The 24,337-nt window shown below is 43.6% G+C and overlaps 1 protein-coding gene across 17 annotated transcripts in view; it reads left to right on the top strand.

Moving 5' to 3' along the window:
* LDB3 (LIM domain binding 3) overlaps positions 1-24,337 on the top strand; it is a 153,819-nt gene that overhangs the window by 50,482 nt on the left and 79,000 nt on the right. For all 17 annotated transcript variants that reach the window (XM_033148804.1, XM_033148803.1, XM_033148821.1 and 14 more), the window contains one exon: positions 16,040-16,191. In XM_033148804.1, the coding sequence (XP_033004695.1) occupies positions 16,040-16,191 (152 nt within the window). The remainder of the gene's footprint in view (positions 1-16,039; positions 16,192-24,337) is intronic.

The following is a 24,337-nucleotide window of genomic DNA, read 5'->3' as shown; positions in this document are numbered from 1 at the left end:
AGCCATACTTCAGGTGTCTCATTTACCTCAATTTTGCAGTGCAGTTCTCTAAAAATGTTCAGAAAAGTGCATATATTAGGGGAAAGTGCAAAACAATGAATTTATTTGTGAATAACATACAAAAATGCAGTGTATTGGGGAAAACTCCTTGTAAAAATGTGTCAACACTGCATATTTTGTTGTTGTTGTTCAGTCGTGTCCGACTCTTCGTGACCCCATGGACCAGAGCACGCCAGGCACACCTATCCTTCACTGCCTTCCGCAGTTTGGCCAAACTCATGCTAGTCGCTTCGAGAACGCTGTCTAACCATCTCATCCTCTGTCGTCCCCTTCTCCTTGTGCCCTCCATCAACACTGCATATAATAATACATTTATTAGAATAAATTCAAACTAAAATGCTGAAGAATTTTCATGAGGACTTTATTTGACAGCTATGGGCTATGGAAATGTAGTCATTTAGTTTGCATGTTTTTTAAATAATAATAATAATAATAATAATAATAATAATAATAATAATAATAATTTATTTATACCCTGCCCATCTGGTTGGGTTTCCCCAGCCACTGGGTAGCTTCCAACAGAACATTAATATGCAATAATCTATTAAACATTAAAAGCTTCCCTAAACAGGGTTGCCTTCAGATGTCTTCTAAAAGTCTGGTAGTTGTTTTTCTCTTTGACATCTGGTGGGAGGGCGTTCGACAGGGCGGGTGCCACTACAGAGAAGGCCCTCTGCCTGGTTCCCTGTACCCTGATGTGCCCTATCCTCATTGGGCTCAAGATGGGCAACGGTGCTTTAAAAATTAGTAAAGACAACTAAATTATGAATATTATTAAAAGGATTATAAAAGTACTGTGCCATGAAAAGCACAGGTCTAATGTAACCCTAAACCCTTGCTCCCTTGTGATCTTGCCTGCCTGCTGAGATCTTCAGAAGGGGCCCTCAGGACTCTCCCTAGGCCAATGTCTGTGCTCTGCAACTTCCTCAAGTGCTTTTCTCGAAGCTGTGATAATGCCTCTTGCTTGCCTGGATGGAAGATGGAGTTGTGTATGTGGACCTCTGGCTTGTGCACGAATTTGTGATCTGTGCAAAGGGAAAAGTCACTTGTGCTGCACTGTCCACTGTTGTCTCTACCCCTGCCTACTTTTTTTGCCTCTTGGCTTCATCTACCACAGGTATGTGGCCCCTGGAAGATTTCCCAGGTGGCCCTCAGCCCGAAATAAGTTTCCTACCTCTGGCGCAGATCATACACTTCCACCAGGATTTTTATTATGGGCCCAGCACACCCACCCACACCCACACCCATTTTATGTATCACCCACTATTTTAAGATAATTGTTTTGTGTATTGCTGGATTTGAACATTTACTGTTCCCGGGTTTGATTTGATTTATGGTATTTTAATCTTGTAACTTTGTATTAGAACCTCTGCGAGCCACTTTAGGGGCTATTTGGATGAACAGTGGACTAAAAATAAGCTTTGACCTAACCTCAAATCCACCCCTTTCCTAAGCTTAGGCATCATCTGATAAAACAACCGCCTTATCACAACTGCTCTGTCTGTGAGGCCTCCGACGAAGACAGGCTTGTTTTAAAGGGATCTTGGGTCTGAGCCATACAAACAACATTTAAAACCTAAAAAGCTTTTAAACTGGGGTGGTGGCAGGAGCTGCTAATGATTATTATTGGAGATGGGCCAACTGTTAATGGGCAATACCCTGAACTGCAGGGGATGAAAATAAAACCCAACCATGTAAAACTTTTGGCTGACTTTTCAGCCAAACAACTAAATCACTGACAGGTTAAGGTTGTTTCCAGTTGCCAGTGTTTCCCAGGTGTTGTAGCATTGTGGTATGTGACTGGCATGCTATTTCAGAGCGCTGATCTGGTGAAAAGTGGATTAAGAGAGGCAATCCCTGTGAGCTTCCAGGATCGGCACAAGGGCCTAGAGTTTATCATCACTCCAAAACTGTCTTTTGAAACCTTAAAACCAGAAGTACCCCTTTAACGATATAATTTCAGGTGCTTTGTTTACACTACCGTTAGTCTTAACAGAGGCATCAAGAAGCACCCTGAGCAGCACACTGCCCTCAGCCTGTATTGTTGCTTCATATCGTAGAAAGATGAAGATTGATCAGAAAGGCACTGAAGGTATTAAATCAGTTTGCCATGTCTGTGACTCTGACAAACACAATTAAACATACTATGGAGTCCCCCAGGAACATAAAAAACTGACATACTGAATCCAGGGGTGCCATCTCCTAGGAGCCAAGCCCTTTTGGCACCCCAATGTTTTTGGGGAAGGAGCCCCCCCCCCAGTCCAAAGGTGGCAGGAAGCAACCCCAGCCGGTGGCAGCAGCAGGAGGAGTACCTGCGGCCATTGAAGCCATGCTGCCACTGTACTGCCACCACACTTGGCTCCACCCCTGGCTCCTCTGACATCTGACATCACGTGCATGATGTCAGGACATTGCGTGTGTGATGTCACATGCCATGTGCCGCCAGCCCTCCATTCTTCTTCTTTACAGTATTGCTAGCATGGACCCGCTGCGGCTCTCTTTAGGCAGGGATCCCTCCCAACCCTAGCTGGAGATGCTTGGGATTGAACCTGGCACCCTCTGCATGCTAAGCAGGCACCCTGCCACTGAGCCACAGCCCTTCCCCAAGCATCTTTGATATGCTTCTGCTATTTAAAGAGCTTTCAGAAGGCTTTCAGTGGAGAACTGAAAGTGTGCCATACAGTCAGGTCAATGCTACAGTCTCACTTCCGAAGAAGGAATGGCAGCTAATTACATTCACCATTCTCAATGATTTAGCACCAAGACTTCACCCTGTGCAGCTGGATGCTACAGAACCCACCCGACTCCTGTCCATTCAGTTCATGCTGGTAAAAACCTGGTTCCTTCATTGGCAAAGGATCTAAGTACCTAACAACACTGATGTTTTTGTTCTGAAGATAAGGCTTTTTTTCTGGTACTCTGCTTTTGACCCAATATGAAATCTGTTTCACTGATCCATTTCCCCTTCCATACACTGCTGTCGTTATCTTTGTTTCACGATGACTTTCTTTGATGAAACCCCAAAAAATGTCATTTTAATTTAATAAGCATGTGACTTGGCTGCAAGAACGAATGGATGAAGCCCACTTTCCCATAGAAATTTAGCCAAAAGGCTTTTGATTGCACCCCACCCTCCTCCGCTATCAATAGCGGATTTAACCCCTTACTACAATTAATGTATGTGATCTCCATGTTGCAGGAACCCCAAATTAACACAACCACTTTGTGCTCACTCAATCGTCTGATTTGTTTGCCAACCTTGAATTATTCATTTCACACCAGATGATGAAAGAAGGAGAAGAGTCAGACAGCTCTTTCCATTCCTTTCAAAAATGATTTTGTCTGTTGAGCAATAGCTTTCTGACTGGCTGTTCCTCTGCATGTTGTTGTGACAGGAAGAACTACAGGTGGGCATCCATTGGGGGGGGGAAAGCCCTTTGGTTCAAAAAGCATTCGGACCAAATACTGCCTCAAAAATTCTTTTGACTTTAATTAGGCAACTCATACCCACTGAAAATGCCCTGCAGGAAAACACACTATTCTTTGGGCTTGTTCTGCCATGCTATGCAATACATGTAGCACTGGTGCCATGCTATGCTGTGTCTTTGTTTACTTGTGGTCTGTAGGGTTGGGTAGGATATAATTAGCAGTAGTGGGCAGCATGCTGTGCTTGCATTGCTCTCCTGACCTCCTTCCAGCTGTGTCACTGCTACATTCTTCTTCTTCTTCTTTGGCGAATACTCACAGCAGAGTAAAATTGTCTTCCATGAACACTGTCTTAACAGTGAGTCCGTAAGTGACTGTGGAGGCCAATTCTGGATCCACACGTCCTTCCACAGTGGGGACATAGATTTCCGGGTGGGAGTTGATTATGGTGAGGGTTTGCCAAGCGTGCCTTCCTCTTAGCACTTTTCTCTGTTTCATCCTGAGCTTGAGCATCTTCAAAGTCCACGACACCTTTGGAAAAGGCTGTTCTCCAGTTGGAGCGCTCGCAGGCCAGAGTTTCCCAGTTGTTGGTGTTTATACTACATTTTTTTTAGATTTGCCTTGAGAGAGTCTTTAAACCTCTTTTCTTGACCACCAGCATTATGCTTTCCATTTTTAAGTTCGGAATAGAGTAGTTGCTTTGGAAGATGATAATCAGGCATCTGAACAACATGACCAGTCCAACGAAGCTGATGTTGAAGAATCATTGCTTCTTCCAGTACAGTGGCATTAGTTCATCAGACTTCCCAAGTGATATGTAAAAATTTTTGGGGAGATACTGTTGATAGAATCTTTCGAGTAGTTGGAGATGGCGTTTATAAGTGGTCCATGTTTCGCAAGCATACAGTAAGGTTGGTAGTACAATAGTTTTGTAAACAAGCATTTTGGTTTCCCTGCAAATGTCCCGGTCCTCAAACACTCTGCACTTCAATCGGGAGAAAGCTGCACTCGCAGAGCTCAGGTGATGCTGGATTTCAGCATCAATGTCTGCCCTTGTGGAAAGATAACTGCCCAGGTAGGAGAAGGGATGGACACTTTCCAACGTTACACCATTGAGTTGGATTTGTGGCACTGCATAGGGGTTGTTTTGTGCTTGTTGATGCAGCACTTTGGTTTTTTGGATGTTGAGCGATAGGCCAAGCTTTTTGTAAGCTTCTGCAAAGATATTTAGGATGGTTTGGAGGTCATCCTCTGAGTGTGCACACACTATATTGTCATCAGCATACTGAAGCTCTAAGACAGAAGTTATGGTAACCTTATTCTTTGCTTTCAGCCTACTCAGATTAAAGAGCTTTCCATCTGTTCGATATATTATCTCTACTCCGTGTTACTGCTGCATACCAGAGTAGGGAGGGGCAAGGTTGGTGCAGTGTAAACACAATGGTGAAGTCAATCCGGCACTCCCGCTGGATCATTTGCACCACAGGCCACAAGTTCGCCAGCTCTGTTCTAGTGGATCAGCACAATAGGTTGCAGACTCTGCACCTGAATGTTCCTCGTTTTAGCACCAGTAGGTCCTGACACAGGATGACCTTGTGCCTGCCACTCATCTGCAGCTGCCACCCAGGATCTTATGAGAATATTAGGGGGGAGTGGTGCAAAATGGATACTACATTAAATTAAAGCACTTGGATTCCCATTTAGTGCCTTTCTGCACAATCCATATTCCGAACAATAAACGCTCATTTGTTGATTGGTTGTTGAACATATATCACAAAAAGTTTCTTCTGGCTTTTATCTTACAAGTGATAGGGTCCATGCTAGCTAGGTCTGCCTCTAACATCACCTATCCCAGCCTCCTGACATCTATGCACTGGTGTAGACTTTTGATGGTGGGAAGCTTATATATGATAGTCTCCCCCCTCTCTAGGCACCCATTTTAGTTTGTGGGTGTTGGGGAGGGGGGCAGTGCATCCATGACATCAGGTACGAGACTGGACTATGGAGCCCTCTACCCCCACTTATTCATTGTTTTTACTCATGATTTTAAGTAGGGGCATATCATTTTCCCCAATCATTCCAAGTCAATATTCTAGGATAATAATGACTGTCATATTGTTAGTGACAAGTGATGCATCTTTCCCCTACCTCCTACCCTTGTCTTTTTGGGGGACCTCCCTCTAAGTTTCAATTATTTTATTTTATTTTATTTTAAAATATTTTAAAATATTTTAAAATATTTTGTAATCAGAAAGCAGGATGATATGAAGGGGGGCATTGTAAGTAAATGTGAAGCACCAAAAACCAAAGTAAATGTCATTTCTTATATTTGGAAATATATTGCTTATTGAAAGGAAGTGTACATTGCTTGTCGGTCACCTCAGTGTCAGGACACCGGAAGCTGGGATCAAGATTATTTCTTGCTGAGCAGCTAAGAAAAATGTCGTCTGCATGTTTTACTCCATGTCACTGCAGGTAAAAAAAAGTCCTTTAAAAAAAGAAAAACTGATTATTTGGGGAAGGGGTTCTAGTACAGTGTTTTTCAACCACTGTTCCGCGGCACACTAGTGTGCCGCGAGATGTTGCCTGGTGTGCCGTGGGAAAAACGTCCCGGCCGTTGTTGTTGCCTTCCTTCAGCCAATCAGGGTCAGCCCGCGTTTGTACACAGAGCCGAAAACAGACACCCGCCTTGCCCCAGCAGCGCCGAGGCTACACTGCACTGCACGGCCCTGGACGCGGCAGCCGCGCCGGCCGCCTCAAAAGCACCTCCCTCCCTCCTTCGCCCTCCCGCCGGCCAATCATCAGCGCCCTCCGGCCTGCCGGAGTTCCCCGCCTCCTCAGCCGTCGGCGTGGCCCTGAAGGGGTCCTGCGCGCCATGCGCGCCTTGTCGCAAGTGGGGTTCCGAGGCCAATGTAGGCGCGCGCATCTTAGAAGCGGGAGGGGGGGTGGAAAGAGCGGGCCGCAAGCCGCCGCCACGGTTCGTCAGCCCGTCTCCGACTACAGCTCCCGGGGTGCACCGTGGCCAGACCTGCTCTGCCCCCTCCGCGGACAAAACACCGTCGCTTGGAAGAGCGGGGGGGGGGACTTCAAGTCCCAACAAGCAGCACGGCCAAGCGCGCGACCCGTGAATCGGCGTATTCTGGAAAAGCGGGCTGAAAACATTCCACCTTCCTTCCGCCACCTGTTCCCGCATAGCCTGCTGGGATTTGTAGTTCTGTGGGGGGGGAAAGAGATATTGTGCTGCTTCAGGAACAGGTGCGAGAAAAGACTTGCTGCGTTTCCAAGGCTTGCTTAATGCGGTGGTGTTTAATCAAGGGAAGCAGATCCGGCTTTAAAGTTCGCGCGGCTGGCGGCTGTGCCTTAAGTTCCCTTGTCCGCTGGGGAATGCCAGGAAAAGTGTCGCGTCTCCATGTTTTCCTGCCTACCAATCAACTGCCGCCCCCGCAAAAAAAAAACCAACCAAACAAGCCAATCCTCGTGATATTTACTTAAAAGTTTACTTAAAAGTTTCCCGACTGCAATTCTAAATGCACTTACCTTGGCGCGAGTTCCATTGTAGGCAAGTACAGGATGGCACTGTGATGCTTGGTTTTTTGTTTTTGTTTTAAACTACCTAGGTTCGTTTTAAGCCCACCCCTTTAAAAAATAAATAAACCAAGAAGCTAGAAAACAAATGGATTTGTTTAATAGTGGTGCCCGCTCATCGGTTTCACGAAAACTGAAAAGTCCCTTTGCAGCCTGAGTTTCATTTGGATGAGAGAGCAGAGTACTGTACTGAAGATGTCTGGTGCTTTTGTAGTATTTTCTGTATTGGAGCCTAATAATAATAATAATAATAATAAATTCTATATTATTATTATTATTATGATGATGATGATGTATACGCCGCCCATCTGCCTGGGTTTTCCCAGCCACTCTGGGCGGTTCCCAACAAAATATTAAAAACATGCTAAAATGTCAAACATTAAAAACTTCCTTAAATAGGGCTGCCTTCAGATGTCTTCTAAAAGTCAGATACCGGTAGTTGTTTATTTCCTTGACATCTGATGGGAGAGCGTTCCACAGGGTGGAAGCCACTGCCGAGAAGGCCCTCTGCCTATATCATGTCAGGATGTCTCAGGAGCTTCTCCACTCATGTCTTTGTCACAAAAAGTCACTCAGGTACAAGACTAGAGTCCCTTAGACCTTACTTGGGGCTGGACTATATTTTGAAAAAAATATGAACAAATTCCTATGCCCCACAAATAACCCAGAGATGCATTTTAAATAAAAGGACAGGTTCCAATTCTGTAAAAACACGCTGATTCCTGGACCATCCGCGGGCAGCATTTAGAAGGTGATTGGGCCACATCCGGCCCCCGGGTCTTAGTTTGGGGACCCCTGCTCTTAAGTCCAAGATTATAAAATACTTTCTTTGTGTTTCTATTCAAGAGAATTACTTTATATATAGTCAATATAGGCACAAAGTTAATTTTTTTAACATTTTCTAATGGTGGTGTGCCTCGTGATTTTTTTCATGAAACAAGTGTGCCTTTGCCCAAAAAAGGTTGAAAAACACTGCTAGTATATCCATAGGGTGGGAAGACATATCTCTTTCTTACTTTTGGGGGTCTGATGTGCAGCACAGTCAACAATGGATACAACAGATTTATTTTGCCTCAAACGTTTGTACATTGTCTTTCCTTGGTTATTGTTCTCTTTTTGTTTGTTTGGTTTGGTTTTTCTCCACTGGAAAAATAGTGTGTAAAGGTTTCTTCAGAGTTGCAAAATGCTTTGAATGGAACACCTGCTGGTTAAACATTCTGCTGACTGAAATATAAGGCCTGCATTTTGTGCTGCAATTTTCTTTTCTTTCAGATGGTAGCCAAAAATATCAACCATAGCTGTCTTTGGAGAGAGAGAGGAAAGATTAACTGTAGTTTCAGAAATATTTACACTTTCCATTATTCAGGACAAAGGACACAGAAGAGGCAAATAGCATTCTGGATGGCTGACTTCAGGTTGAAAGTCACTTGTATTTTATCTTCCTCCAAGGTGCAAAATAAAGACAAATGGAAGTAATTCCAGAGCCAGACACTGTTTTCCCTCTCTGTTCACTCTTTTTATTGAAGATGGTAACACCCAACAGGGAAATTATTCTACACAAGCCCTGTTGAAATGAGTGGGAGCCTGCCCGAATGCTCTTGTACAGCTCACGTTCATTTCAATGAGGCTTGGGTATGGCTTTTGGGAGAGGTTGTGGGCTGGGGGAGAGTCCTGGGGGCCACATTTGGACCTTGGGCCTGAGGTTCCTTCCCCCTACCCACCATATGCCATAGAGTTAGAATATCTTCTTGCGATATGCAGAATTGCATTGTAAAACTTGAGAAGATATTGCTGTAGATCTGGGGCAACAGAGTTTGGGGGTGCAAGGGCACCAATAACTGCTAGAGTTAGTGAATGTTAGAAATTAATAAAGGGGTAGGATTGAGTATCGAAGGGAAGATGCCTGGCCAGTGGCAAAATACAGGCTAAGCTCCCTTTCCAGGCCAGGGCCTCACCTGGGATATGAGCCATTAAGTATGACAAAAAGTTTTGATGGCGCATAACAGGGAAATCCTTGGGCCTGTGCCAACGGAGGTTGCCAAGGTTATGCTGAGCGATGATGTAGGCTGTGGATAAATCGTCACCTTCTAAAACTTGGTTTGAGATAGCGGCAAGAAGGGGAGGAGCTACTTGGCATGGGGTTTTCTGGGACGGAGAAGCAGGAAGTCGGAAGAACTCAATGTGGCGCTGGCTGGAGGAGGCTGCACTGAGAGACTGGGAGCCATGACTGGCTGCCGCTTTGCACCCAAGCTCGCTGAAGAGAGGAGCCATGAGCGACACTCTTGGGGCATAATATCCTACGCCCCCTCCATTGAAGGCTTCAGGTGTAAATATGTGTAAAAGAAACCATATTTCTTAAAGACACAACCGTCTCTGCCATGTATTGATTCCCAATGGAAACATGACCTCGGGTAGCTGCCTGGAACACCCTGGAATCTTGCAACTGTTCAGCAGAGATTGGGTGTTGGCGTGCAACCTTCGTAGCAATATTCTTGGGGGGGGGGAGTCGGGGATACTTTTTGCTAAAGTAGACTGGCATCCAGAATTTTACCGCTTGCAGAGGAAGTTGCCCTTCCTCTCACTATTTTTGGAAGCTAAGGAAATACAGCTTATGATTACCCCAAATGGCAAAAAGAATGAAGCACAGTTTAGGTTATATTGCTTATTTCTTGGTCTGTGTTTCATATACAAAAAGAGCTAGGGTAGTTAAATGTTTTAAACTAATAGAAAAGTTACTGGTAATTCTCAGAGACTACATATAATATGTATGGAATACGAAGTGTACACTCTCATTTGACCAAATAATAATGGCAATAAAAGCAGTCACATGAGCAGCAAGGCAGTGCCTGGAACATCAGGTCATATTCAAAGTCAATGCTATTTTAAGCAGCTGAATATGAAAAAGGACTTCAGGTCGATGGGTATCACATTCAAAACCCTTTGTGTTGTCTTGAGTGACCTTATAGGATGTGACTTTACAGCTCGGATATGCTGAATAGGTTGCAAAATAAAAAGCCTTTGGAGCAACATGGAAAATATGGAGCACTTACATTATTTTCATTGAGCTGCATTAGACAGAACAGGCTAGGGAGAGTCAGTAAATCAAAGTAATCCCAGTGCAATTGCCAGAAGTAAAAGGAATAAAATCCCCAACTGAAACCACTAGTGTGCAAATAGTAATAAGCATGGTTAGCTTTTGCCAAGGTTAGGAGAGGAAGATGGCGCTTTAAAAGAACATCATAAAATGGGGCAAAAATGCAACAACTACAGTATCTTGAACAGCCTGCGGCTTCAGAATCAATGAACAAGATTTAAATGTCTCTCAGAAACACAGCACAGCTCTTTGAAGTGGAAGAGAATTTTAATATGTTTTCTACTCAGAACTGGCTGGAATTGGAAGAGAAACGAACACGCTGAGTAGGTACACCTCTGTCAGGCTTTGAAAGTGGATGTGGGGGCATAAATAAATGATGGTGATTATGATGATATTGTCTGCTTGTTAGTTTTAGTTTTGTCTTTTGGTTTTTTTTGTCTTTTTAACTGTTCTCAGTTATCTTATGCGTTGATCACATTGACAGGCTGGTTTAGAAGGTGATTAATAAATCTGTGATGGTTTGGAGGGGTTGTGTCAGCACATGCCAGTTCCAACTCCTTTGCCTGAACATGCTCAGAAGCCTCCCCTCAATAAGAGTTCTTGACCCCAGGGGAGATTCTAAGTGCACTCATAAAAGCACACTAATATCCCTTCAGATCTTCCTGTTCAACACAGGAAGGTCGGGGGTGGAGCCAGCAGGGATGAGGATGCTGGGGTTGGAAACAGCATTTGCTGTGTTGCACCTACTCTGTGCATGATTTTAACACATTTAAAAGAATGGCCCACCAAGAGCCACACTAACGGATCTGTTACCACGTGTCTGGGCCAAATGTGTGCTGATATCCTCCGTTGGGCAGGATGACACAGGTGACCCCCAACCCCAGCCTGAGGTAGATCATTTGTATGATCAGGTTTCAAATAAATTTGTTCAAATTCTGCTAATTTTCATTCACAACATTGCTGCCTGTTCAATGAATACTTTATATCGGCATCTGACCTCTAATGTTCCTTGAGTTCAGTATTTGATATATGACAATAATAATCATTCTTATTATTCTTGTTGGCATCCATCTGCCTCAAACGCCAATGGATTGTGTCTTGTTAATATTACTGATATTTATTAGCTGCTTTCCTTATAAAAATGACGCCAAGTGGCTTAAAAATGTAATGTAAACACTAAAACCAGTTACAACAAACACAGCCAATAATAACCACACACAACAGATGAGCAGTACAGATCTCGACCCACTAAAGGACATTGTTGCTTCCTATAGAAAATTTTAAACCTTGTATAGATATTGAAAGGTAATTCCTCACCCACACACATGATACAAAATGGAAAAGGAATGGCGATAGGAGACTAAAACATACAGCTTCTCCTTCACTCGCTGGTGGAAAGGGCCAGGCTGATCTCCCCCTAGCCCTGGTTATGGCTGTGCTGGTATTGGTCTGTGAAAGCAGTGATTGTTGCCATGTAGCAGTATTTAATATTTGACTGATTGCGCAGGCAATGTTTAATGATATTTAGCACTGGAGTGTACCCGACACTTTATGAGAATTCATATTTGTTGCCTGCCAGTTCAGTATATTCTCAAAAATGTTTTGATTCAGGTGACCATTTAAAGACATCAACCCCATCCTGCAGTCTGAAATGGTGCAGCCCAGCAAAAGCTGTGCCTCGTGATATTTTGTTCCACCCATTTAAGGGAATCTGGCAGCATTTAGATGCGGCAGAGGTGGCCAGTCCCAAGAACCAGTTCTGGGCCCTCTTGACCTGTGGTCAGCTGCAGTGCAGACAAGCTCCTTGTGTAAGCAGACACAGGCACTTCAATTCGTTCCTTGCTCCTAGATTGGAACAAGATAGTTCCCCCATGTTCGCTGACACTTCAGAGTTGGCTTCACCTTATCTGTCACGGTGTACTGAAACGTCGCTCGCTTTTGATAACAGAGTGTCCCCTGCACTGGTCCCAATGGCATGCTTTTGGCTTTCTTGGAAGTAAGATTGTGCAGGCCAATCGGCATCTAATTTTAGCAGCTATACTTCAGCCCTTGAGAGGAGGCAGTCCTTTTGGACTCACAAACCTTGGTTAAAGATCATCCTCTTTCAAGAGCTCTCCAGGTTTGCTTTTCTATCCAGCTTTGTCGTTTTGTTGTACAGCTCTTATCACTGCTAGTGGAATACTAAGAATTCATTGCATATCCCCAGGGAGCAAGATTGAATTTAAAAACACAGATCCTTTATTATAGCCTATAGATATACGCTGATGAATCTCAGAGCAGTTTGTCCAGGGCTCCTAGAGAGCTTCAGCATTCCTTTATGGGGTTGATGCCCTGATTCTTCTTCGCCCCCACTCCCGCCAGAGATTGGAAAGTTCCTTTTTAAAATGAACCAGTTCTCATTCTAGCATGTTCCAAAGGGAACAGCCTTCCTACAGGGTCCTTCCCACCTCAATTTCACAAGGGGGTGTATTTGTCTGGCGTCACCTGCACACAAACATTGCAAAAATTAGGGAAACAGAAAGAAGTCTAGTTTACAATATATATTTCTGGGAGTGTTTGATTCATTGTGAGTTCATGGGGTGATGTTAAAGAAAGAAGGGGGCTAGGCTGATGTGCTGAGCAGGAATTTCAAATTTAGGCCGTCTTTTGGCTTTTTTCAGCAAGGGAGTCAGGGCTCAGCAATGAATCTCCACTCTTGAGAAGTACAAGCAGGTGTGAAGCACTAGGAGTCAGCTTTCCTGAATTCAGATATGTCAGCAGAACAGAGTAGTTAACATTTTTATGACAAGATGGGCATCTATGTTTCAAGATGGGGGAACTGTATAGTCTTATAGAGGCGACGGCTAAAGATGTCTTTCTTTTCTTTTAAAGAGCTCATTTTAGCCAGGCTCAAACCTTTGCTTCTTTTTGTTTTTATTGCAGACTTTGCATTAGTTAATATAAACTTATTGTAGATATAATTTTTGTTTTTACCAAGAGGCATGTATTGAACTGAGCAGGGGCTGAATCACAGCAGTGTTTGCTTTGCCTATTGATCCTCTGCACAAAACAGAGTCACAGGCAAAGGGCTCTGTAGCCCCCTCCTCTGTGGCGGAGCCCTTCCTTTAGGCACTTCAGCTGTTCATCGTCATTTGCCTCTGCCTTGCACATGCAGGAGCCAGCAGCTGAGGGCAGTATTCTCACAGGGCCCAGAAATTGGACTTAAAGAGTCTTCTGCCTGAACCCTTGGGTGATGTCCTGGTCTGGTTTTGTAGAGCAGTGTTTTTCAACCTTTTTTGGGCAAAGGCACACTTGTTTCATGAAAAAAATCACGAGGCACACCACCATTAGAAAATGTTAAAAGATTTAACTCTGTGCCTATATTGACTATATATAAAGTAATTCTTTTGAATTTTTCAATTTTTCCCATGGCACACCAGGCAACATCTCGTGGCACACTAGTGTGCCGCGGAACAGTGGTTGAAAAACACTGTTGTAGAGGACCCTACAAAGCAAGACTTATTGACATATCAGGGGTTGCAGCACCATGGAGAGCTCTGAGTGAGAGTTGGAGCCTCTTATTCCAGTCAATCTCTCCTAGGTTCCACCTGCTTTTGAGTCCTTAAAGGGCCAATGCTCTAGCCAGAAAATGGGCCCTCCTCCATTCCATGGTCTCCTATCTGGTGCATTCAAGGTAGTTAGGAACTGCATCCAGCTCCTTAGCTAGTGATTCAGTTCCATGTGGTATCAGGCAAGTCCTGCCCCTCATTATTTCCAAATGGACCTTAAAGACTTGAATCATCATTATTAATTTGTATCTAAAGTAACCCTGCCTTTGGAGACTAATTAGGCTCTGTAAATTGCAGGCTGTGTGGTGGTTGCTTTTTGTATTAAGGTCAATTGGTTTGCATTTTTCTGCATGGCTATGGATGCTTTAAATGTTTAAAGGCTTTAATGCTATTTCTTATGGGATATGTGTTGCATATGGTTGTAACCCATTTTGGAAGACAGTTCCCTCCCCTCCCCCAGGTCTAAGGGTCTCTTAAATAAATGAAAGAAATAAACATAGTCTTGGGGGGAAGCTGTTGAGGTGCAAAATGGGGGCATAGCTGTCAACCTTCCCTTTTTTGCGGGAAATTCCCCTATCAGTACTATACTATAGACTATAGTACTGATAGGGGAATTTCCAGCAAAAAAAGGAAGGTTGACAGCTATGAATGGGGGGGGGGGTTGAGGTTCTCATTGAATCAGGGGACAAGGTCATGAGTCCCTCAGCTCTGTCAAGATCCGTCATGGTTTGGCAGCCCCAGACTGAAGAGGAGGAGGGCGGCGGAGGAGGAGGAGATGGGGGCTGGAAGCCTGGAAACCTTCTCTTGTGACCCTAGTTGTCAGAGAGGGGGACTTAATTATACTTAACTGTGTATGCTCAAAGACTAGCATTATGCTTCCTGTGTATCTAAAATAACCCTCGGTTGTGAGAAGCTGAGCAGTATATGGCAGCATTATTTCATAAATATCCCAAAATGGGCACAATCTACCTAGAAGTTGTGGATGGATGGAAGCTACCATTCAGAATGAACAAAGGTCCAATTCACAGACAGTAGCCCATATACATGAAGGAACATCTTCTGTGTCAGAGAGAGAGAGAGATAAGTTGAAACAGGTTCAGATAAATAGTCCTTTTGTGCTGTTTTCAGTCACCTTTGGGAATAAATGGACTTGACCTTGTTTTTGTTTGTAAATATCAAGATGTACTAGAGGTGAGCTAATACTCGTCTTATTTCAAATAGTGATGCATCTATTTAAACCTGTTACCTGCTGGTGTAAACAAGACCTTTAGGATTGAACTTAATCCCTGTGCCAAGGAGCGAAGAAAGGATCTTTTAAAAAAAATTATTTAATCATTTTTTTCAATACAAACATGAACCACAAAAGATGCATACAACAAAAACCATAATAGCAATAACACAATTTGACAATTCAGATTTGAATACACTGATATACCTATGACTACACCTTTTTTTAACAATAATTTCCCACCTCTCTCTCCTCCCCCTACTTCCCATCACTATCCGCCTTATCGCTTAAATATTCGTTCCAGATTTCTTCATATTTATCCATTCTTATTTTATGTCAACATGCAATTCGTTCGTATGTAGCTATGTCAATATTATCAATCCATGTGCTCAATGAAATCTTTTTGCGGCTCTTCCAATTCATCTAAACAAGTTTTTTTGCTTCTAATGTATCATAGTACTTCCATATTTTTTTTGGACCCCTTGAAATCTTCCATGTTTCCGGAATGTAATTTAGAATTAAATTCAGTTCCCTTAAATAACAATTTATTTTTATTACTCTTGCTATAAATATCCTCACCTTGCACCAAAATGATCTTATCATCGGGCACTTAATCAACATGTGTACTAAGTTTGCATTTTTACTCCCACATCTCCAGCAGTTGTCTGCACTTGTTATTTTCTTCTGGTATAGTTTTGCTGGAGTCCAGTGGACTCTGAATATTATTTTCTGTTGAATAAGTCTTAGTCTTAGATCCATCGAGGATCTTGTGAAAAGAGTTTGTGCAATGTTTGTTGCATGCTATCTCTCTGCAGAACAGCTAACTTAATACCTAGGTATGTTTCATTTGTTAGGAATTTAGATGAGTGGGGCTGAGAAGTAGATCTTCACTGCAGTGTGCAGATTTCTGAAAATGATGTTGGATAGAGTGGGGAAATCCAGTGCATCCCTCTGATATCAGTTTGATTTGACTTTGAATTGACAGCTATAGGTGACTATGACAGCACATGGGTCAGTAGATGCAAGCATATATGTAGATGAATTGTACTCTGTTCTTGATGGCCTTTGTTTATCTCTCTCATTCTTTTCCTCCTGCAGATTACGCCAGGCAGCAAGGCAGCTCAGTCCCAGATGAACCAGGGGGACTTGGTGGTAGCAATTGATGGAGTCAACACAGATGGCATGACCCACCTAGAGGCCCAGAACAAGATAAAATCAGCCAGCTACAACCTGTCTCTTACTCTTCAAAAGTATGAGGAGATAAGTTACTACCATTGTGGGGAGATGGCTAAAAGGCACCACCTTAAGAGTGTTGCTGTGGGCATTGTGTTATAGTGCAGAAGCAGGGTGTCCCGGTTCCTCATGCTTCCTATTCCTGTGCAAACACACAACGTAAATGCAGCCTTTAAACCTCCCTTTCTTAGAATCATAGAACTGCAGAGTTGGAAGGGACCCTGAGGGTCATCTTGTCCTACCCCCTGCAAGGCAGGAATATGCAGCTCTCCCATATGGGGATCGAACCCGCAGCCTTGGCATTATCAGCACCAAGCTCTAACCAACTGAATTATCCAGGCCAATTTTGTATTGTGTGCGCATGCACACACACACCAGAGTGTTTTATAGCAAGGTAGCAGCATCTAAAGCAGCTTGCTGAGCTTTTGATGATGGAATCTGATGGAAATTCCAAATGTTTTGCTGACCAGGCCTGGTTGTAGGTCCGAAACAAAGAGAACAATCACCCCACAGGAGTACCTGGGGCACGTGCTGGGTAGCCAATGGGCTCAAGGCCTATAACTGGTGCTTCCACATGAGACTTGCTTATGCTGCTCTGCGTGGATGCATTTTCAGACAGCCACTGCCCCACTGCCTCCCTGTGTAAATTAAGCTCAAGTTGCATTACAATCATGATTAAAATCCCATATATGTGTCTGATGCCATTTATTTTGCATGCTGTCAGTAAAGTCGAATTCTGTGCAGAATTACCAGCTGTATATCACTGGACTTAAACGTTTCAAAACAAGAGGTGTGTTGTTTTTCCCCTTGTTCTGAACTCATTGTTGCATCCTGATATTGTGGCAAATTGTTCCACCTCAACCTACCAAGTTCAGTTACTGCCCTTCACGATTCTGCTAAGGTTGCAGCTCTACCTCCTAGGCCCTGGCCTGTCTCCTTCCCCTCTTTGGTTTAGCCCCAGAAGCAAGTATTTTTCAAATCCACATTTAGTGACCCTAGCTTGAGCCCATTGACTATCTCAAGTTGGATGAAGTTATATACCATAAGCTGTTTCATATATTGTTTTTTTTACTGATGGCCAAGTTTGTTTTTAAATATTAATAACATAGTGGTTTAGAAATGGGAATAAGCGTGAGTCAAGCATTACAAGGCATGTTCTTTAAGGATGTTTTGGGTCACCTAGTCCAAGCCCCTACAATGCAGGAATCTCAATTGAAGCATGCATGGCAGGTGGCCCATCAGTATGCATTGAGTTTTCACAGGGGTCTTGTGCCCTTAATATGATGGTCAAGAGGACCTAATGAAGAGGCTGTGAGGCTTTGACACCAGTGCACCCCAACAGCAGTGCAACTTGAGTTCCCTCTCTGCCTACCCCTATGGGTGATTCTGCATGGCTATCTGCAGTGGTTTTGCCTAGGTGTAGGTTGCTTGCTATAGGGGAAGGTTGAAACATGGCACTGCCCTGGCTTGTGATGGGTATGCAATAAGGATAATCTCTTACCTTGGGTGATTTGTAAAGGAGGGAGAAAGAGAAGCCAGTTTATGGTATAAGAGCAGTTTATGGAATGTTGAGATGAAGCATTGAGTAGGGTGAGTTGAGCCCCTACTGAGCGATTGGTGGAAATCATGGCTTTGAGGAGTGGGTATTAGTTGGTGCAGCACAGCTGCCCCATGGTCCTCTGTGATGCTCCTACCATGGCGACAGCAGAGTGTGCTTTGTGCAGCATATATATGAATATGAGTTTGGAAACCACTCACACTAGGAATCCTCTGCCGACAGTCTAAAGTGATGCAGCCCGGCAAGCGCTGCTTAGCTCTCAGTAGTGCCTCTTTCAACATATATACACTAATCCTCAAATTTAAATGATCCATGATCTCTGTAGTGATCTATTGTGATCATGAATGAACTCGCTTTGACCACAGATGATTTCATTTTTCATTATTCAAGTACAAGTCTCATGTGCTTCCCTTTACAGCAACTGTAAGATACATCAGTGGCTCCAGAGTTTTCTGACCTGCAGCTGAAGCTTCTATACCATATCCAGATAGGGATAGATATTTGCAGGTGGTGGTAGGGATCTTCATACAATATTTACTGACCTCATAAAAACTTGTGTAAAATTCTTACGCTGTTGCAACCTGGTAGATTAAGGGCAAGGGAAAAAAAGACAACTATGAGACTTTAAAAAAAATCAGATATGGTATTATCTTCTCAGTCTAAGCAACTGACTCTAACATAACTCATCTCCAGTGCAGACACTCCTCCTAAACTGCCATTGATTCCAGTTGTAAAAGCCTTGGCAGTTTGCTGGGAGACAAATGTTCTTTTGCAGCAGATTCAGTCATAAAACAGGCATTTAACATCTGTGGTGACAGCATCTGAAGCAGACGTAATAGAAAGCATTGATAGCATGATTCAAATTGTTTTCCTGCTCAAGGTTGCCGTGATTTGGGCGCAGCAGTTGTCTAGTGCATACAGTAAATGCCTGTGCTTGTGCCCACCCCCGGTCGGGATCCCTGTTGATGTGTGCAAATGCAGTTAGGGTGAAGACAGATGTAGCATTTCTTAAATGGTCTCAACAACAGGCTCTTCATCTGCAGCGTGGACTTGGCTTTGCAATTGTTGGCGGAAATGTAGGCACCAAGAAGTTGAAGGCTGGATCGGCAAGTGAATCAATCCCCAGTTTTTCCTCTTCTGCTGTGTGTCTGATTCATTAGATATATTTTCAAAGTAAAATATGTTTATCCGTGGTGCTAGAAGTGCAGGCCTGAGCCTAGCATTAAGCAGTTTAATAACTAATGTCTCACAGTGGCCAGGGAAATGTGTCCTAATGGATAGCAAATATTAGCTGGGTTTTTTTGGGGGGGGGGGGTATTCTGAATGGAGATTGCCATCAGTTTGGGGAAGGTGACTCCCTGTGAAGTTTGGGGAAAGTATTTCCATTGCACATACCACCTGAGAGCCTTAAAAAAATATTGCCAGAACAGGGTCAGAATAGTAAGTCCTATCTACTTGTGCCCAGGGATGACCTGGTGTCTTAATGTTTTTGCATGCAACCTATCTTCAGGACTTTGCTATAAATGAAACCAAATATTCGGAGAGCTTACCTCGTTTTATTAGCATAACCCGAAGACTTCATGCAAAAGAAGGTGTGCACCAATTTCCTGGATGAGCAGATAACCAAAGAAAATGACTTGAATTTAAATTATGTGAGCCAAAGCCATAGCAAAATGTGAAGCAAGGGAACTGTAGACAGACCCATAGTCAAATACTAATCAGCCAGACAACTGCTGGCATAAAACTGAATCTGTAATTGTGGGGCAGTCTGTCGGTAATATTATAGGATATCCTGTGGGAATAACAGAGACAAAGTTATGCTCTATTAAGACCCATTGCTTTCAAATGGAATGTTAAAACATGTGCTTCAAAATCTCCTCTTGAAATCAATGAGTTTTAAAGATGCTTAACATTGGCTAGGCGATGTCCGTATTCCCCCCCCCCCATTTCTAACTAGCTGTTTTCCCCATGGAGATATATATAGTAAAAATGCTGAGAGGGATGTGTATTTATTTGCCTTAGATTAAGAGTGCATTGTAATTCCTATGCCAACCCTGTATGCGCTTGTCTCTGAGAAAGCCCCTTTGGAGTCAATAAAATTTACTTCTGAGTAGATATGCATAAGTTGAGACTGTCAGTTGTTGCGTTGCATGTGGAAGAGAGCTCAGTTTTAAATGCATCACATAAACCCTGTTAGCTTCACCGGAGAGCCAGTAGACCATCAATCAATGCCATGTCTTTAAAGGGCACAGAAGTATTTATTACTCAGAAGAACCTGCCTCGCGATTAGAGATTCTTGCGGAATGCACATTGCTCACCCAGAACCCCACTCCCAAAATACCAATGGAGAAGGTAATGTGAAAACAAACCTTCACATTTGTCTGGGGTATATATCTCCTGGGTGGGTTGTTGAAGATAATCTCCTTCTGCAACATTACTTTGTTCTCGCCGTGTAAAGGTCACTGCAGGCATTAATGGTTCTCCTGTCTCACTTGATGGCTTGACACAGACTGAATAAAGCCATGATAAAGAGTTATTACAGGTTAGATCTGCCACAAGACCACCTTCTGCTTATGGTTAGTGCTGATTAGCTAAGAGAATTGACAAAATAAGCAGCAAATTATGAAGGCATAGGCTAAAATGACCTATACTGTATTGGGCCAGGAGGGGCCAGGATTGAGACATTTAAAGTGAAATATAAGGACTTGCAGGGATGCAGCTATAAATGCTGTGGTTTGCACTGCCATTGCACCTCTTTGTGCCTACATGGTATTTTCCAAGTAGGTTGCTTATTTTTCTGGTGTATTTGTGTGGGAGATCTTGTTCGGCAACCACTTTTAAAAACACTGGATTGATTCCCTTGTCTTATGTTGCAACCTTCTTGATGCAAGTGGTCTTACTGACTGTTTTCATCCTCTTCAGAGGTGAGATTTGTACTCTTAGGTAGGTAGGTAGCGAGTGTGCTTTGGGTGAGTATACTTGATCTGTTGTCTTTTGCATCTACTGATATTTGATTCAGTGGCTGATGCTTTTGTTTTGTTTTCAGGTGTAATTGATCTGGCAACCAGATTGCATTACAGGGCGTTGAATGCTATTTGGCTAACAGGATAGATAGCTTCCAGCTGTTGGAAGATGCCACTGCAATTGTGGCTTTGGTTTCACATTAATACTTAAAGAAACCAAAGTGTGGTTGTACGACAGCACTATAAAATAGTTAAGTAATTCTCTGGAACTGTCAACATTTGCTTCATTCATCCAGAAGCACAAATGTTGGTTATTCTATCTTTCAATGCACAGAGAAAATGAATAGGAAGAGGAAAGGATGAAACTCTCATTCTGATGAGTGGCTCTTTATGGAAAGAAAATTCAAAAACCCTTTGAATCAGATGAAGTGCAGCTCTAACATGGCTATCTGAGCATGCAATTATTTTCCTTTCTGTTTTCTGCATATTAGAACTGCATTAATAACCTGAAAAGTATGATTTGGGATCAGAATTTGAAATGAAAAGAACAGGATTTTTCGAAAGTGGGCTGCTTTGAAACTACAGGTGTGTTTGAGACTGCTGTAAGTAACCTGACCATTGCTTTTAATGCAGTTCCAGACCCAAAAGCTGAGAAAAGGCTGGCTTAGTCACTGTAAGTGGGGCTGTACAATTTTAGGTTATTGTTCCCTGCCCTGAATAACTGGGCTGAGTGTGATTCTGGAAATCTCCATTCACTACCCCCACCCCACCTGCTATCAGTAGAGCCATGGCCCCTAAGGAAATAAGAACCTGTGGCCTGCCAGATCTTGATGAACTACAATTGCTACCATCCTTGACGCTTGCCCATGCTGGCTGGGCCTAATGATAATGGAGTACAATGGCGTCTGAAGGGCTGCAGGCACCACACCACCCTTGCACTAAGCGATCTGACCGAATGGTAAGAGGAAATCATTGGCTGGAAAGGCAAGCTGAGGTAAATTCCAGAGAAGCAGGCCAAGCAGAGGAGGAAAGAGGAGCAGATAGTTTGACTCTCAGAATGAGGAACCAGAGGAGTGCTTGTGGGTTAGTGATCAAGGAAGGAGTGAAGCATGGATCAGAGCTTGTGAGCACCATGTAGTTGGTATTGTGTTATGCAGGCCAAGGCCCAGTTCTCATTGAGGTTGTAGGCCTGCATCTAGGATATACCCAATCAGACCTCAGGTGGGGCTTGGGGTTGCATTGTGGAATGTTCCTCTATACATTAAAAGAAACCCCTGTGCTTGGGAAACTAGGCATTGGGGAGAAGAGACGAGAGTGTTGACCTGTTAACAATCAAGTGAAAGTGTACATTGGAGGCAGAGGCTCATAAGGCCTCAGTTCACTTCCAATTTTCACTGGAGCAAGTTGCCTGCTAGGAGCTGTCTATAGTACTAAAATCAAGAACCTGTCTTGCTAATGTGCCTGGTTGATACCAGCTACCAGCAGATCAGAACCCATGAGAAATGTAGTTGAAACAACAGAGAAACAGGGTGTTATTAGTAGATGTTAAACATGCGTTGCACCAGGTTGCTGGAAATATTGGTTTTGATTTGAGCAGTGAGGAGGCCCATGAATGTGGTTTGGCAGGCAGTTGTTGTTTTTCTAACAGCTAGTGAGGTTTGTTTCTCTCACTCTTTGTCTCTGTGGATTGCTAGCAACTTTTTAAAAACAGCATTATTCTAGATGTAGAAAAAAAACTCGGGGATTTCCAGCTGCCCACCATAACTGAATCTGTGGTTGCCACTGTATTCTTAGATTCTCATGCAAGAATAAATATAAGCAAACCCAATAGTTTGAATAGCATAGCTCCGGAGAACGTAGGGAGGTTATGTGTCGTGGTGCAATATGACATGGTGCAAATCAGTAACTTGAAGAATAAAATGGCATCCCTGCTCCAGGATCACCAAGGAGCTACAAATGCAAGATGACAGACGCAACCTTTTCAGTTTTGTCTGTAAAATCGTTTGTTGTGACACACCAAAGGGAAGCTGGATGTGTGCCTTGATGCTCTTGTACCTTTCTTCTAGAGTTTAAAGCAATGCACACCCCACCTGCAATTTCCCCGTAGCCCAGGACCCACATATGTCACTAACAAAGTGCAATATTCAGCCCGTATGTTACCTAGATTGAAGAAAGTGACTTCGTTGTAGTGCAGGGATTAGAAACCTTTTTTTCAGATCAAGGGTCAAACACTCTCTTGGACAGTCTTTCCAGGCCACATTCCACTGGTGGGGGGGGACCATGGGGGAAGTGGGTGGAGCAATGAATATGACTCTCACCTTTGTATAATAAGCCACATTTAAACCACATAGAATCAATTTGTACATGTATACACTTCTTTCCATCTTCAGCCCGGGTAGGCAAGAGGTAACATCATAATTAAATGACCCGTTCCAGCAAGGTGACAATATTCCAGGAGGGTGTGGAGCAGGCTTGCCTAGTGCTTGTGCAATAAACAGTTCACAGCCTTACATATTTTTCCTCTTTCAATAGCAGTTCCTTTACTTAAGGGGAAAGAGAACCTTGAATTTATTTGTTCAGATTTGACCCTGGCAGTTAACGAATGAGCTCCAGGAAACCCGTGTCCCTGAACGAAGGGACAAGCCCTTGAGAGACCATGGCCCCTGCATAAATCATGTTTTCATTCTTCCTCGAGGGATTTCACCTCTGCTGCCCTCCCCTTCGGTTCTTTGTATGCCTAATGCAGTGAGCTTTCATGCTCAGTTGTAAATGCCACCGTGGAAGATGCTCAAGACAAGAATTATCTGCAAAGCCTTTGTGTCTAGCGTGGTGCCTTGAAATGCCTTTAAAAGCTAATGTTAGAAGAGAGCTTTCACAAGAATAACAATGGCAGCGACAATGGCAGCATATCAGTCAGACGTGGGACATGACATCATGGCGGCCCGTGGCTTTGAAGGCCTTAAAGAACACGGGTTGCTGTAACACCTCTGGCTGTGCTGCCTCACCGCAAGGAGCTTGGGTGCAAGCCCATCCACATGGAAGTCCCTTGGGGGGCCAAGGACAGGATCGGTTGTGCTTCTGTAGAAATTCCTCCATCAATTCACGGCCAGGAGTAGGGCTGGGCAATATCTGGTTCTCAACATCATGATATATCACAAGCTAACCATCGCAATATGCCAATACATCATGATGTCAAGGTCCTGGGCTGTGGAGGGAGGGAGGGGGTGGGCAGGAGGAGCGATCGCAACCGCTCTCTCTGGCAGGTCCTTCCCAGTGAGGGAGTGAGCGGGCAGGAGTAGGGATAGCCCCACACAGCGGTTTCCAGCGATTTGTCCGGCATGCCCTTCCCAGTGATGGCCCCTTGCAGGGCGTGAATGCTCTGTTTTAAAGCTCTGAACTTCAGATCTGAACTTCAGATCTGTTTCAGGTGATTTATTTATTTAGTATTGTTTTTATTAAGGATTTTCTTGGGTTACAATAGTACAAACTTCATCTCTGTTTTCCAGTCATAAAGTTATTTCTAGGGGTTGGTTATATTCGATGTGAGACTTTCGTGTTGTATGCCGTTGAAGGGAAAGGGGTGGGGAGAGAGAGGAGGGGAGGGGGGAGAGAAGTGGGGTAGTAAACTTTCATTCTTCTACA

The sequence above is a fragment of the Lacerta agilis genome, chromosome 5, assembly GCF_009819535.1.
Source record: "Lacerta agilis isolate rLacAgi1 chromosome 5, rLacAgi1.pri, whole genome shotgun sequence".
Lineage (NCBI taxonomy): Eukaryota > Metazoa > Chordata > Lepidosauria > Squamata > Lacertidae > Lacerta > Lacerta agilis.
The sequence above is the reverse complement of the archived record's forward strand: the minus strand, read 5'-3'. Positions and strand labels throughout refer to the sequence as shown.